The sequence below is a fragment of the Phacochoerus africanus genome, chromosome 12 (assembly GCF_016906955.1).
Source record: "Phacochoerus africanus isolate WHEZ1 chromosome 12, ROS_Pafr_v1, whole genome shotgun sequence".
In the NCBI taxonomy this organism is placed as follows: domain Eukaryota; kingdom Metazoa; phylum Chordata; class Mammalia; order Artiodactyla; family Suidae; genus Phacochoerus; species Phacochoerus africanus.
Window position 1 is genome coordinate 11,827,605 of NC_062555.1, and position 16,530 is coordinate 11,844,134.

The following is a 16,530-nucleotide window of genomic DNA, read 5'->3' on the forward strand; positions in this document are numbered from 1 at the left end:
GAACCCACTCATTCTTGACATCATTTCAAATCCAATGGTGAAGGGTCTTTCTGGGTATGAAGGGAAATGCCAGGACCTGGTAGCAGCCACGCATGTTAACAGGGCTGGAGGGAAAATCAGCAAGAGCTGCTCAGAGTTAATTGGAGCCCTTTGCAACAAGTCTAAAGATACACTGACGTGATAACTGCAGGGCTTTCTACCCCGAGGCTCCAGCTGAGAAAATGAACTTTCAAGAACTCCCCGCTCTGAACCCTGGCCTTTTGAGGGCACAGAATCCAGACGCTGCGGCCCAAAGGGGCCCATTTGTACCTGCGTGGGCCCGTTAACCCCTGGACTTTCTCCGCCACCAGGATTGATCTCATTTAATCCTCCAGTAGCCAAATTCCCCAAGGGGAGCTGTTCTCTCGCTCTTCCACACTTCCAATTCTCTTAGTTAACATTCTTCTTCTTTTTCTTTTTTGATCTTTTGCCTCCTGCATTTTGTAAGTCTGATCATAATTTCTCATTTGTTCCCTATAATCATTTCACTTAATTTTTGTTTCCTATGATTTTCCTTTGCTAATGTTTATTACTTACTTTTAACATTATATCGTTTGTATATAAGTATTTATTTTATCCTACATTTTCAAGTTTCACTTGGGAGGGGGAAGTTGTCATAAGAGGTTCTGAAAACTGAGACTTGATCACTGGTGTCAAATGCCTTCCTTGAACGGTGTCCCCAAACCCTGGCTGTGCAACAGAACTGCCTGCTAAAAGTGCCAACGTCCAGCCTACATCCTAAACTGAAAAAGTCAGCCTCTTAGCAGGTGAGACCTGGGCATCAGTATTTTTTTAAAGCTCCCCAGGGGCATCCTTGGTTGGGAGCTACTATCTTATGGGGATACTGATGAAATGACCACAGGCTGTATTTGCTTAATTTCAAACAAGTGCCAAAGCAGGTGCCACTATCCCATCCCCACACTCAAAAGGACAGCAGGCACAGAAAAGTGGACTCCCTGAAGGAGACCCCAGGATGACTCTAATTCTGAGCTGGGTACAGAATGCCCACAACTTCCCAGCACTCCACCTCCACCAAGTAGTGGAAAGAAGCGAGCTGATGTTTATGGACGGCAGTAAGGCTAGTGTACGTTTACCTGAATCGACTGGATCCCAAATCCCAGGGAAGGTTTTTATTAACAACCATGAGGTGCCCAGTAATGTGACTTGAGATGATTTAATTTTCCTGAGCTAATACCCAGTCTGAAGATACAATTTAGGCATATGGAGAAAATGAACTCTGGACCTGTAGGGTGTGTGGGGGGCGGGGGGGGGAGTATACATTTAACCAATGCGGAAAACATCTACGTTGCAATGGGGACAAGAGGACACAGCACTCCAGTGACAGAAAACTATTGCGCTTTGTGGAGGATGTAATTCGGGAAACCTGTTCAAACTTAAGAAACATCAGTTTCATGCTATTAATTACATCAAAAAGAACTTGGAACCCACTGAACAAGAGACAGAAGGTAAGTGATAAACAACAGAGACGAATGTTGAAAAGGTTGAGAGGTGGGCAGAAATCACAGGGAGCTGGATGAAGAACAAATGCAAAATCATATGAAAGACTGAAGGAGACACATTAAAAAACCATCTCAGAAGATTCACAGAGCAGACTCAATCAGGCAAACACCAGAAAACGAAAAAGGAAACAAGTATAAAGCAACCAGCTCGCTTCTGGAGACAGAATAGTATAAAGATCATTCATTCATTGAACATTTACCGTGTGCCTGTTCAAAATTTTTTTTTTTTTTTTACCTTCGCAACAATTCCATAACACAAAGATTTTTACCCTCCAGTTCATATACAAGGAAACTCTGATACAGGACTCTATTTTTTTTCTTTGTTATTTTCAATTTTTCTTATTTTTGAAGTTATAGTTGATTTACAGTGTTCTGCCAATTTCTGTTGTACAGTACATTGACCCGGTCATAGACACGTATGAATACTATATACACATTCTTTTTCTCATATTATCTTCCACCATGGGCTACCCCAAGAGATTGGATACAGGGACATATTTTAAAATTGCCTGAGATCAATACACCTTACAAGGGACATCACTGGCATCTGAACCTAGATTGAGTTGACCTTCCAAGCAAAGTTCTGGACGCCCAAAAGGAGGAGGACAAACTAGGAAGAAATACACCATATTGAAAATTGCTATTTCTTACTGGAGGTGGTAATAATACATAAAATAGCACACTTCCCACGCCAAAGAAAGATCTACATTTGAAGAAAAAAGAGCAAACTATACTACAGCAAAAAAAAAAAAAATTACTGAAAAGAAACCAACACATTTTACAGTAACTTAATTGGTTAAGGACCCTACGTGAACCAATAAAAGCTAAACTGCATTATACATCCAGCATCAACATGGTTCCAGTCAAATAAATAGCACTCTAACAGCCAAAAAATTAAATAGTAAAATCTCAACAGAAGTCACATTGGAAATGCTAAAGGGGAATTACTTTCAAGATCAATGGCAAATTTCCTCATGATCTACTTTATCTATTTTCCTCTTGCTTGCTACTTTATTTTGATCAAGTGGCAAAGCAGGTGCCATTAACCAATCTCCACACTCCAGTGTCTCCACCAAATTCACGTTTCTGGCTCTCTACTCTCTCACCCTGCCCCTCCCACTTCCTAGGATGCTTTTTTTCTTTCCTGTGACATCTTGGACTTTGATACATATTCAGCTCGGCTTCAGTGCCTCTCATGTCACACTTGCCTCCCTCAATATCCTGATTCTTCACAATAAAAGTCCACCTGGCAATACCAGAGTTTTGCATAATCTTTAAATTTACTGCCTGCATATGTCTTTGTCTGTTTATATCATGACTGTGAGCAAGAGATACATCTTTAAAACCCCTTGAGGGGGAAAAAATGAAACAACCCATAGTCCACATAGGCAAGAACAGAAATAAAGGATGAGTCAAAAAAAAAAAAAAAGAGAGAGCATTGAAACACAATAACAAAACTGGAAAGCATGAAATATGATGGCAGAAATAAGAACAACTGTATACATTATTAAAATCCATGTGAGTTATCAGAAAAGAAAATCATGGACTTGGAGAATAGACTTGTGGTTGCCAAGGGGGAGGGGGAGGGAGTGGGGTGGTTGGGGAGCTGGGGGTTAATAGATACAGACTATTGCCTTTGGAATGGATTAGCAATGAGAACCTGCTGTGTAGAATTCTATGCAGCAGTGGAGAGCAGGACTGTAAAGTGTTCTTTGGATATTTAAACAGGGAAGCTCACGTCCTCAGCAAGGCAAGTGAGCTGAAGCCAGATCAAGGGAGCAACCGGGAACAATGCCACAGATACTTCTTGGAAGCAAGTTTGCAAAGAGGAAAGAGGGAGCCATAGCTGGAAGCAATTTGAGATAAAAGGAAGAGTTTTCCCATTGGTTTGGGTTTGTCTGTATTTAACAATGGGCCTTGAAAGATGGACTTTGAATGATGTTGGGCAGAACCCAGCTGGGCAATGGCTCTCAAACTTTGGCATGCACAAGCATCACTAGAGGAGGGCTTGTTAACACTGGGATTGCTAGGCTCTGCCCCATGGCTCTTGATTCAGCAGGTGTGGGTGGGCTGGAGAATTTGCATTAATAAGGAGGTGCCAAGTGAGGCTGCTGATGCAGGTCCTAGGATCACACTTTGTGAACTACTGCAGGAGACAGAGGCTAAAATTGTACATGTGGGAGTTCCTGCTGTGGCACAATGGGTGAAGAATCCGATTATAGCAGCTTGGCTTGCTGTGGAGGTATAGGTTTGATCCCCAGCCTGGTGCAGTGGGTTAAAGCACTGGTGCAGGTTTCAGTTGCAGCTCAGATTTAACGCCAGGCCCAGGAACCTCCATATACCACAGGTGCAGCCATAAAATTTCAAAAAATTTAGAAAGTGTAAGTGAGAAGAAGAGAGACCACTGGTAGCATAACTGAAAAGGCAGGAAGAGTTGGGGTCAGAGGACTTTTGAAGATTTATTTTTGATAGGATAAGGGAAGCTCTGAAATAGATGAAGGGAAAAAGAAAGGTGAAAAATTAAAATGAAAACTTAATGTGAGAAAAAAAGAATGTATACATGTATGTGTAACTGGGTCACCATGTTGTACAGTAGAAAAAATATATACATAAATAAATGATAAAAAATATAAAAAATTAAAAAAATGAAAATAATGATGGCAAACGCCTATGCCAAAACCTTTAAAAAAATATTTTAGCATTCATTCATGTGCTTAACCCCTAAGAACAACCCAATCAGTCAGAAAAATGCAATTAATGCATAGATTTGGTTGTAAGAAAGTGACAGAAATTATGATCGATTCTGGGGGCTTGTTCTTGGCTCTAAGATGATCTACTATATAAGCTGAGTGAGATAAGGAAGGGAGGTTAGCATTTAGATAGAAAAATATCAAATATTTAACGAGGAGAATGAGAGCAGGAGCTTATTACAGAAACAGGGTAGCATTAATGCCATTACTGAGTGTCCACCTGAAAATACAGATTGAGACTTTACAGGGATAACCTGCTCACTGTTTTCCAGTGTTTTCCAGATCACGCGGCTGCAATGCACAGCCGGGCAAAGTCAGATTGGGCTTCTTCAGGTGGGTAAAACAGGGGACAAAGGACGTGGAAGAGAGGAGACTACTTTTTTTCTTGACTCTATATGGGGCTGCAGAGTCTATGTGATCTAAAAAACAGAAAGTAAGGTTGAGGGGGTTGACCCACAGACATGTTGGAAAGACAATTGAGGCTACCTTAAAAAACCATATAACTTTTCAAGTTATAAAATTCTTTGACGGAGGAAAAATAATTTTTTCTCTTCAGTTGGTTATGCACTTTACTTTTTGTGGCCAAAGGCTTAAACTGGACTTTCCACAGAAATGGGCTTTGAGATTTCACGAGGAGGAAACTCGCTGTCCTACACCACGTGCACGAATTTGAGTGCAGGAGCAATGCGACACGTGTGTGTGCATGCGTGCGTGCGTGCGTGTGTGTGTGTGAGTGTATCCCACCCAGGGTTCTGCTGCACCATGAGAAACTGATTCACTGGTCTGCCAGTCAAACTGCTGGTGCGCCGATGCTCTTCTATCTTGACGTAATTAGGTTTAATCAACAATTTTACAATAAATAATGGTGCTGTGAACTTGGGCCAGCCCCGAGGAGTCAACTTTTGCATGGTGAAGCAGCGAGCTGGCCCCATATGTATACAGAGGCTCTCTGAAAGATACACTTGCAGATGCATGTTATGAGGTACCCAAGATATATCATATCAATCTTATGGATAAAGATGCTACTATGTTATGTATAAGGATCTGATTAAGAATGAGAGCCCCCTGTGACCTGACCTTTTGGCAAGAGAGAGAATATCAGTCTGGTAATGAAACTCTCCCTAAAAGCCCATAAACGGGATAGAATTATCTTTTTCATCCTGGGTGGGTAGAGGCATCCACATCATTAGATGATCCTTGGTTTTTTTAATTTTTAATTTAATTTTATTTTTCTTTTTACAGCCATACCTGAGGCGTATGGAAGTTCCCAGGCTAGTGGTCAAATTGGAGCTGCAGCTGCCGGCCTACACCACAGCCTCAGCCACACCAGATCTGAGCCACATCTGAGACCTACACCACAGCTCATGGCAACACCGGATCCTTAACCCATGGAGCGAGGCCAGGGATAGAACCTGCATCTTCATGGATGCTAGTCGATTCTTAACCCTCTGAGCCACAACAGGAACTGCAGATTCTTGTTTTTCATCAGGCAAAATATAAGGATAGTTAATGCATTGAGGAAAAAGCCCTAGAGAACATTTTTATTTAAAGTCAAAACCAGAAAGAGAATGAATAAGATCTACTCCCTTGAGGAACTGCCTTTACCTGTGAAGCTGCTGGTATTGACAAGCTCAGAGCTGGCAGCGGGCGTGCGGGGCAGAGGGTGAGCCTCCTGGCCGTAGGCTCTCAGAATGTACCTGTCAATTACACCTCTCACCACAGCAGGTCCATCCCAGGTCACCTCGACGCTGTAGCCATTGATGCCTCGGACTTTTGAGGGTGTTGGCACACTCTGCGGAGCTGGGGAAGAATGAAAGAGAAAATAGGGAAACCGGCAGTTCTTAGAAGACAATTGCCCCTATTCTTCACTTTTAATGGCCGCAATAAATCAGACTCGACCATTAGCATAAATACAATTTATTAGAGTTGTAACTTTCCAGCATTGATTTAATATGACTGCACATCTTGAGCCATTCAGTTTAAGCGATATTTCAAAACCATCAAAACTCCATCGACGTAATGTTCTTTCCAGTCTAGTCCAGGTTTTCCAAAAACATTTGATGTATCCGGCATGTTTTAAACATCACCCATAAAGGAGGAGGTGGTTGGTAGGCAGATAACAAGTTTAAACACTATAATGAGGTACCCCTTTGAAGCAAGCTAATTAGACTGTTATCATACATAGTGGTTTGACACTTTTATACCATCCATGTATTAGCCAAAAAATATCACAAATGCGATTGTACTGTGCTTGAAGCTCTGATCCCATTTTCCAAATTCAATTGTTTTTCAAATTCATCGTAAAAAGCAATGCTCTTTCAGATATGACACGCAGGATACAGTCCTAACTGCGTTTTGGGGGGTCGAGGGGGCAATGACCTTGAGAGCCTACGAAATCACTTCAGAGACATTTTCTTCGGAAGATCTCAACATAATTCCACAAAATGAGCACGTCTGAAGAAACTGCAAAACCTGACTTAGACACCGAATCCCCTCATTTTAAAAATCCATAACCTTTAATTATGTATCAGGTAGTTCTCCTGCTCCGATCCGTAACCACCTGATCACGGCTCACTGCGCTGGGGCCACTGAGAAAAAGCCCCAGGATCGCCCTGGCAGCAGGATGGATGACGGCCGGGCTCTGAACGCTCCTGGACTCCTGAGCCCTGTTGATGGAGGATCGCTCTGGCTTTCCGCATCGAATATCCTCCTGCTCTGACGTTACCCTTCAGGCCAACAGAGCAGGACGGCTTCAAGGGAAACAAAGTGAGCATCTCGGAGGAGCCGAGGCACAGAGGTGGAGAACCGCTGTCTGTGCCGGTACAACGCCACGGGCACCTCTCGGAAACACACTGGCCACGCAATCCAGGTGCAGGTCATGGGTCCACGGGAGGGACGCTGATTTTATTTGTTCTGAAGTGTGGGACAGGGCGAAGTACAGTCCTGTCTAACAGATGGTCTTCTCACAAGGGACAGAGCAAAACTGACTCAAAAATAATTAAATAGTGCAATTATTCTCCAACCCCTGGGAGCATGTAGCTGCTCGGTGTTGTGGTCAGACTGTAAATATGAATTTATGGCATAAGACTTTGTGGTCAGATCAGTGCTATAAATTCAGAGCTCCACTTGCATACTTTCTCGGTGGTCCTCGAAATGGAGACCATTAAGCCAGGGAAGCGACGTACCTCTAGACACGTATTTACGCTGCTGAATTAGACTGAAAGCAGGCTGTATGGTGTATTTGTTCATAGAGTAGAGAAGTGGGAAACAGGGGCAGAGGACATGTCAGCAGCAAATGAATATTTCACATCGGAGCTTTTTCCAAGCTCTAAAGTGGAGAAGGATTTTAAGGGAGCATTCAGCTCACCGTCTTGCCTATAAACAGAGAGAACTTCAATCACCCTAGAAAGGCGTCAAGTCCTCTTCTGGAAAAGCGTGGAGGCAGAGAGCTTTGAATATTATTGCGAGCAGCCCATCTCAGGGCTTCAATATCTTTCAGATTAAAAAGAGTCCTCAAGGGGGGCCTGGGTTAGTACCCTGGGGTTTTTATTTTATTTTTTTGTCTTTTTGCCTTTTCTAGGGCCGCACCCCCAAGGCATATGGAGGTTCCCAGGCTAGGGGTCTAATTGGAGCTGTAGCCGCCAGCCTACGCCAGAGCCACAGCAATGCAGGATCTGAGCCTCTTGTGCGACCTACACCACAGCTCATGGCAATGCCGGATCCTTAACCCACGGAGCAAGGCCAGGGATCAAACCCGCAACCTCATGGTTCCTAGTTGAATTCGTTAACCACTGCACCACAGCGGGAACTCCAGTACCCTGTTGTTGATAATAAGTATGAGAAGATACCTTGATCAAAAGCACATCTTTGGACAAATCTGAGCTTGCTAAGGATAAATTTCCTTCAAGAGGGCTGAGGGTCCATCATCTGGAAGTGTATTTGTCTCTCTGACAAATATTTGCTGCAAAATGGGGGGTGGTTTATACGGTCAGTGTCAGAAGCACGAAGCACGGATAAATCAGTAATCTGAGATTAGATCTAATACGGTCTGTTTCCTAGTTGTTTCACCATCCAAAAAAAAATAGACCACTCAGCAGTTTCTATCCTGGGAGAGCCATTCTGAGATCCTACTAGCTGCATGGCAAACATCTGCCGTGATGTGATAAAAGACACATCTGCTTCCTACCAGGGTGCAGGTTTCAAATATGCTCTCGGCCAGACAGAGGTAAGAGGCTGCCACCTCCACCAAAGGGACTTCTGCTTCTCAGAGTGGATGCAGTTGGGAAGGGTTTCCTTCTCTTGGATCAACTTCAGCAGCGATGGGCCTACGGCGTCTTTACAGACAAGCTGAACTTACTGTCTTCTGCATCTGAAGAGGACAGAATCCAGCCTGAAACAATACTTACTAATTGCCCGAAAAAAAAAAAATCAAAAGCACTGAAGTTTGCAGCATTTTCACCCATGATGGATATCTTTGCAAACCAAGGCATGCTCTATCTCAAGACTCTCTGCTTCCAGGTAGGTGTCCTTCCTTCTCTGTAGGTGCACAAGTGTGGGTGTTGGTGTGGGTATACACACTTCAAGATAAATAATATTTACCTGCCCCTGGTGTGCGGCCCCGGCTCCAGTCGCTGTGGACTGAACCTCCTTCATGGGAGGCGACTACTCGATACAGGTACTCTGAAACGGACACAGGAAATCGAAAGGTGAAAATACAACTCGTGTAGGCTAGCGGGGAGCCAGCAGGGAGGGAAGAGGGGCTGAGTAGGAGCCATGTAACATTGACTTTGGAGCCTTTCCCCATTACCTGTGAAAGGCTGGAGACCACTGTCGGAAACCCTCTGTTCTTTTCCCCGGTAAACCAGGATGGAGTCATTCTCCTTGCAGTTAACGGCACTGTCAGTTGATAGGCATCCATCCAGATTGACTCTGACAGCACTGCTGGACACAGATGCCAAGTTAACGACGGCACCCCTTGCAAATTTAACATCCTTCATGCAACCACCGAAACCTGGCAAACAGTAAGGGTGAGCATCACATAAAGGGCTGGAGGCATTAATTACCCATCATTTTTGTCCTCTGCAGTGCTACGTTTTGACGGAGTTGGGGAGGGTGCTTTCCATACAACTTTTAAATTTTCGAGACTTGTTTGGGAAGTCCTTTCCGCTCCCTCCCCTTGCTTTTTATCAGGCTACGTTGCCCAGGGAAACGATTTACTTTATTTTGAAAAAGCTATACCAAGCTGATCATCATAATGCAGCTGAATTAGATTCAACTCAAAGGCACTGAGTATGTCTTTTTAGGAACATATTTTTCGTGTCTCTTCTCATGAAATAAAAGGCAATTACGCTTTGCGGTGAGGGGCTATCCATGTGTCCCTCGATCCTGGGAAAGCGCTGTTACCTGTACACGTCAGTGTTCACGGGTCAAGAAGGAATGTTTGAATGAGTGTGATTACTCAACAAGCTCACCGAGGGAAAAATATACACCATGAGGTTATGATGCAGAAGAGGAGCATCGTTGCAAAATACGCTGAGACCCTGACAACGCGGCCAGGAGATCCGAGACGACTGTTCCGTAGACTCAGACCCAAGTCCCAGTTCAATCGGGGCAAAGAGGAACAATCGCTGTGCTTGGCCCTTTCCACGCAGTTCTACTACGTCGCCTTTGCGAGACGGGCATGCCTTTTAGGAGCATGTTTGCATGGCAGGGACCCAATTCGGCTTTGGCGACAGCGACCCGGGGCGGGGTGGCAATCGCAACTCATGGAGAATGTGTCTTCTCCTCCGTTGACTTGAGCTCAGCCCCTGTGCCTTCAGTTCTGACTAGTTTCGCAGAGAATGAGGAGAAAGTGGGTTTGGGGTACGCACGGCTCTTTTGAGAACCGTGGGGCACCCCGTCAGCCGGGGAACCGCAGTGGCTTTGAATGACATGCTGTTTTGTGGAAACAGGGACCAGTTCGCTGTTTGACAGTACTCTGCTCAGAAGACGGCACAAGACTGTAAAAGGGGGGACCCAGACACGGCGGCGGCGATGGCTGAGGTACACACATTCTCCCTCTTGGACAAAAGTCCTGCCAAGTGTCAAAGGCCTCCCATGCAGACCTTTCGAGATGAAAGTGCATCAGCAGGACATGGAACTAAAGCGATGCTTAGACTCAAATAAGTTAATGGCAACGATGACCGTGTTGTTTCCTCAAGCACTTACATGATGTGCCAGTCTGTCTTCTAGCGCATTAAGTGGCAGCCTATTCCCTTTTAAACCCTTTGGCTATTATTCACATTCTTTTAGTCCCCACTGATCAATACTGCGAGCCTATCTGCAGCACACAGGAGACAGTCAATAAGTTGGGTGAACTGAATTGAAAGCGCGGAAGCTCAATGCGAAAGTATCTGCTTCAAAATTCAGAAGCTAAGAATTCTAACTTCTTTACCCAGCAATTTTCTGATGGCACAGAGCTGAGGCAGTCACGTTCTCTGACGCCTAGTTTCCCTGCTGACAAAATGCGAAGGGTGGAAACGTAGCTTTGGCAAACATCTAGGTGCCCTTAGGAGAACTGTCCTATTATTGTTGTGGCGGTGCCGAATTTCAGTTTAGCGGCATGGAAAGTGTTCTACAGATGGAGAGTGGAAACGGATGCTCAGAGATGTGGTTGTACTAAATGCCTCAGCTGTACACTTAAAAATGGTTAAGACGGTCACTTTTATATTAGGTATACTTCGCTACAATGAAAAATGTTGGAGTTCCTTGGTGGCTCAGTGGGTTAGGGATCCAGTATCATCACTACTGTGGCTCCAGTTTGATCCCTGGCTGGGGAACGTCCACATGCTGTGGGCGTGGCCAAGACAAAAAGTTTAAAATTTTTAAGAAGAAATGCCTTGAGGCCTTCCCACTGTGGCTCAGAGGAAATGAATCCGACAAGCATTCATGAGGATGCAGAGGCAATCGCTGGCCCTGCCCACGGGGTTAAAGGACCGGGCATTGCCTTGAGCTGTGGCACAGGTGGCAGACGTGGCTCAGATCTGGCATGGCTGTGGCTGTGGTGTAGGCCGGCGGCTGAAGCTCCAGTTCAACCTCTAGACTGGGAACTTCCATAGGCTGCAGGTGTGGCCCTGAAAAATAAAAAAAAAAATTTTAAAAGCCTTAAAAATTAATATACAAGGTGCAATTTTAAATTTGGGAAAGGCCACAGAGGTAGGCTTCCTTTAACTCTGAAAATAAAGAAAAAGGTCCAGAGAGTTACAGAAGGAGGTTTCTCAGTAGAATCCTCCTTAGGAAGTGGGGCTCTGGCCTCAGGCCTAGGTAGGTCTCCACTGTGCTCTCCTTAGGGCAGTCGGAGGGTTTTGTCCAATGAGGTTTGCACCATTCTTCCAACGCTGCCACGCCAGAAACCCTCCCACCGGAAATGCTCCCCGGCCACCTTCAAAACATGAATGGGGCGTGAGGGGGAGAAGAGGGGGAGGGGTGGTCCATGGGAAGAGGGCAGATGCCTCCTTTTCTTGCTCCCCCTTCCCCCAACACACACCTATCCCTACCCCAGACCGCTGAATAACTAGAAGGTGATCTGGAAGGCTGCGCATCAGAGACAGCGCCCTCCGGAGGAAGCAATCTAACACTTGGGCACTTGGGCTCACAGGATGGCTGGCCTTCAGTCCCACCCCTGACCTCTCTTCAGGGCTCTGGACAGAGAATGACCTGGGATGCCATGTGCCACAGCCACTCACTCCCAACCCAGAAGGGTGTGATGGTCCCAAGTGTTCTTCCTAAGATAAATGCCTGTGATCAGAGGCGGTACATCGCCAGGAAACGATGTTGCCCAGTGTCTCCAAAACACAGAACAAAATTCATCTAGACTGGATGTAAAGGAAGATGACAACATTAACGGATATTAAAAAATAGCAATAATATGACCACAGAGAGAGTCGTTGAAAAAAGGCACTAATTGAAAAGCACAGAAAGATCTTTATGAGTGTTGATAGTCGTTGAAAAAAAAAATACAGTAAGTGAATGTGATTCATTTTAATTGCAATTTGCTCCAAGCATGCAGCACCCTATATGGTGAATCGTCTCCTGATCACTGTGTAAAACATGCAGTTACTTATATAAATCAGGACTACTCAGAGCATCTGAGTCAGAATCTTCGGGGATAAAGCCATAAAATCTGCATTTTTAATAACCTTTCCAGCAATTCCGATGTATCCTGAATCGTGTTAATAATAATAGTGAATTTTATTGAGTTCTTACTATGTTCCAGCCACTATACTTTAATATTTTATCAGTGGTTTGAGAACCACTGATACGGGTGATACTGCAATGATAAAAATTTAGTCTTATCCATACATAAAAGATCCTTCAGGATCTCAGGCTTCGTCATAGCGGAGAGTAAGCTATTCCCCTTGGGTCTCTGTTGATGGTTTAAAGTTCTATCATTATCATCTTATAATTCCAATTTTAGCCAAGCCTCTAGGACCATTGTCATAATGGGCTCTGATGAACACTGAAAGTACACTGCTCAGTATACAGTGGATTTTTTCCCCTAGATGTCAACAGAATCAAGTCATTTTACTCCTACAAAGCGTTCTCAAGCGCCTTCTCATCTCAGAAACCTGAAAATCAGAAGAAGCCTTTATGCGAATGTCATATTTTTCGCTGCTGTTACATCTTAAGTGCCTTGAAAATGTCATTACTGTCTTACACCCCAGATATTCATTAACTCCTCACTAGTACCCTTCTACAAGTCTCCTTCGAGCGTGCCATATATTTTCTATTCAAAGGCGTTTAAATCTTTATGTACTTACCAAATAGGCAAAGACTGCTTCGTGGAAGTGTTAACCATTCAAGGTGCGTCAATTTTGAAACGCACATTTTCCACACAGGACCGCGCTTGGTTTCTACACAGGAGAAGCTGGAAGCTTCAGTGCTTTCATCATTTTAGAGAGAGGGAACGTGGGCCGGTGCCCATGAAAGAACACACTTGATTATAATGAGCAGACGGGGCTGTGAGGCCAGGCTGCCTGAGACTGGCCAACTTGCTCTCTGCTGAGTAGCCATTGACCTTGGGCAAGTTCCTTTCCTTCTCTGTAAAATGGGAATATGGACAATCATGCCTCCCTCGGGGCTTGTTCTGAAGAACTGACTCACTTATTCCCACCTTGGGCTCTCACAACCCTGACCGTCACGCAAGACACACGCCCTTACCATGAGCCTTTTTTAATCCGCAATGTCTCTGGTTTTGTTCCAACTCATTATAGGAGTTAAAAGCTGGCTGTAGTTATAAGTCATACACTCATGTACTTCTCTTTTGATAGGTATTAATAAATGACACACAGACTTTTTGCAAGCATTTTTGAAATTCAAGTAAAACTGCCCTTTTGTGTGCTTTGCTGCATGAGAGCTCCATTGCAATGCACGGAGAAAATAAGCAGTTATATCAGAAAAAAAAAAAATAGGGAATTTAACTCAGCGCCATTTCTTCTGGTTGTGCTTACCAACCTAATTAATTTTTCTAATAAATAATGATCAGTAATGATTATCTGATACAGATGATGATCAGTATTGAAAAGAACTAGACTCACATGTGTGTTCAAGACAAACACACAAGGAAATATATTTCATATTATTATGTGTCTGTGTATGTGTGTATATATATATACACGCAGATTTATAAATTATATTTGAGGAAGACGTTAGAATAAATAGGTGTGAAAGTATATACTCTTCATGGCAACATACAAAACTATTTGAAGGAGTATTTTGTGATTTTTTTTTCTTAAGAACTTAAAATTTCTTCCAGAAAAGGGGTGAGTAGTTGCTGCTGTCAGTTGGATTCTCCGTCTTTGTCTTGAAACAGAACCACCCAGACCTGGTAGGAACCGTTGTACTGGCTTGGGCACTCCTCCCGGTGGAGTTTACCTTGTTCTAGGTGCAGGTGTTTATAAGAGTCGTGCAGCTGCTGCGGGGCTCCTCCCACATAGATGTCAGAATTCACCGCCAGTGGCTGAGCTCCAGACTGGGACACGCGCTCCGTCAGTTCGTTCACGCTGGCTGATACGAGGGGACCTTTTTTTTGAAGAATCACTTTGTTCCACTTTCCATCACAATAGGACAGCCCCAGCCACAGATCCACTTGGGTAAAGGTAAGACTGGTATTTAACCGGAAGCTCAATATTCCACTCTTCAGTTCCATCTGTATTTCATATTAAAGAGAAAATAGGTATATTAAAAAGACTGCAGAATGGCAGTTTGGGAGAGAGCAGAAGGTCAACTTCTTGAAGAAGAGCAAGAAATTTCCCTGAAAGCACCCCATAAAAATGTCCCACTATATTCTGAGCAGAACTGGAGTAACTCATAATGAAGTACTTTGCAAGCTTATAATTGACATGAGGAATACACTGTAATGAGTCAAACAAATTTACACCCAGTAAAGATGATATGATGTAGTACAATATTATATAGGCATTTTTTTTTTTTCCTTTAGGATGCAACACAGGTAAAAGATTAAACCCTAGCATCGGTGACTGAATGAGTGAAGAGAACAGAACAGTTTAAACTATGACTCTCTTTTTATAAATGAGAATTTTTAGAAGATGAGAAAATACTCCTTCACATATCAATTTAATTTGGGGGGAAAATATGACAAGACAGTAAGAAAAGGAAACGTCCAGGCTGATTAAGCTTATTTTAACTGGCTGGGGAACTCAATTTCAAATTTGTAAGATGTATTTTGATTCAATATTTCAGTTTTACTCTTCAAAACCTCTAAAGAACATCATTGCTTCTTTGTCTATTCTTTTAGATTCAGGGGCCATTTATAATGTGAACATATTTTACCCACATTTTCATGGTAAAGGGAATGCCTCCATATGATTTTTTTTTCAAAATGTTACTCAATAATTATCTTACCTCCTATGTTTTTATTTTGCGAGAAGTCCAATTAGTGGCCATAGGATACTTAAGAATTTGAGATCATGTCAGTGAAGCAAATTAAGTAATGCCAGATACAAATTATTAATTCTCTAGGTTAATATCACCTTCGTGGAGTGTACCAGGTAAACACTCATTCCTTTTTTTTTTTATCCTTTCATTCAATAAATATGGATTCCCCTCCTATGTTCCATGAACCTGCCTCTATAAGACAAACTGTACTCAAGAATCACACTCTCTTCATAGCGGAGGCAAACGTATGGGGGAAGCATTATGAGCAAGCAGAGAATGGGATCCAGTAACAGCAGAGAAGGGATCTATCTTTTGCTCCCTGGGAATTGGGAAAGGTTTGAGGTAAGGTTTTTGGAAGTACGTTCAGGTTCCCAGAGAATCTCCAGCAGAGAGATTAAGAGGTTCAAGGCCATGGGGACACGTATGAGGACATGAGGCCCAGCAAAAGGTACTAAAGGAGGGAAAAGGATACATATGGGGGAGGAGAACGCTAGAAAGAGTTCTGCCAGCTGCGGAGGAGCAAAATTCTGGAGGATTTGGAGGGATATGGAAAAAAGGGCATCTTTCCCTCGTCTGACACCAAAGCCCATATTCTTTCCACTAATATCCTGCACTAAACTCTCACGCTTCCGGGCGTAAGAAGTCCCTCCTACAAAAACACTCAGAGTCGGCGTATTCATCCGAACACAAACATGGGAACAACCACTAGCTCAGTGAAAGGAGAAGAGAGATTTTCACCAGCCATGAAAAATACGTGGAGAACATGAGCAGCTCGGAAACAACATTGAGGGGAAAAGCACTTGCCTAAAGACAGGGTGTAATCCTGCTTTTACAAATTTCAAAAACAAGGATTTTTAGGAATTCACTCATGGTGTTCAAAGGATAAAAACACAAGGGGATGATAAACACAAAATGATGATTAGGTATTACCTCTAGAGACAGGGAGGCCGGAAAATGTGATAGGAGAAAACTCAGAGGTAGAAGGAAAATTTGATAATTTCAGGTTTCTTGGGCTGGGTGGTTGGTTCATGATGGTTCACTCTACTGTTCCACTTTATTCTATGTGTGTAGGTGTAATATTAAATATATAGTATATATTATTTGGACACTATCATATAAAAAGATAAAGAAGGAACATTTTTCATGTATAGGGAAACTAAATTGGATTGTCTTAATTCCTTATATTTAGCATGTTTTGTTAAAATTATCATTTCAAAGTATAAGAGTCATTTTAAAAATTATTACGGCCCTAAAACATAAGATGTTTCACAGGCCGTCAAAGTAAA

At 43.3% G+C, this 16,530-nt stretch overlaps 1 protein-coding gene across 1 annotated transcript in view; it reads right to left on the reverse strand.

The window, feature by feature from the left end:
• USH2A (usherin) overlaps positions 1-16,530 on the reverse strand; it is an 811,661-nt gene that overhangs the window by 472,021 nt on the left and 323,110 nt on the right. Inside the window, exons 26-29 of the mRNA XM_047754984.1 lie at positions 14,222-14,495; positions 9,117-9,320; positions 8,909-8,989; positions 5,915-6,109 (exon numbers count right to left, since the gene is read on the reverse strand). Coding sequence (XP_047610940.1) covers positions 5,915-6,109; positions 8,909-8,989; positions 9,117-9,320; positions 14,222-14,495 — 754 coding nt within the window. The remainder of the gene's footprint in view (positions 1-5,914; positions 6,110-8,908; positions 8,990-9,116; positions 9,321-14,221; positions 14,496-16,530) is intronic.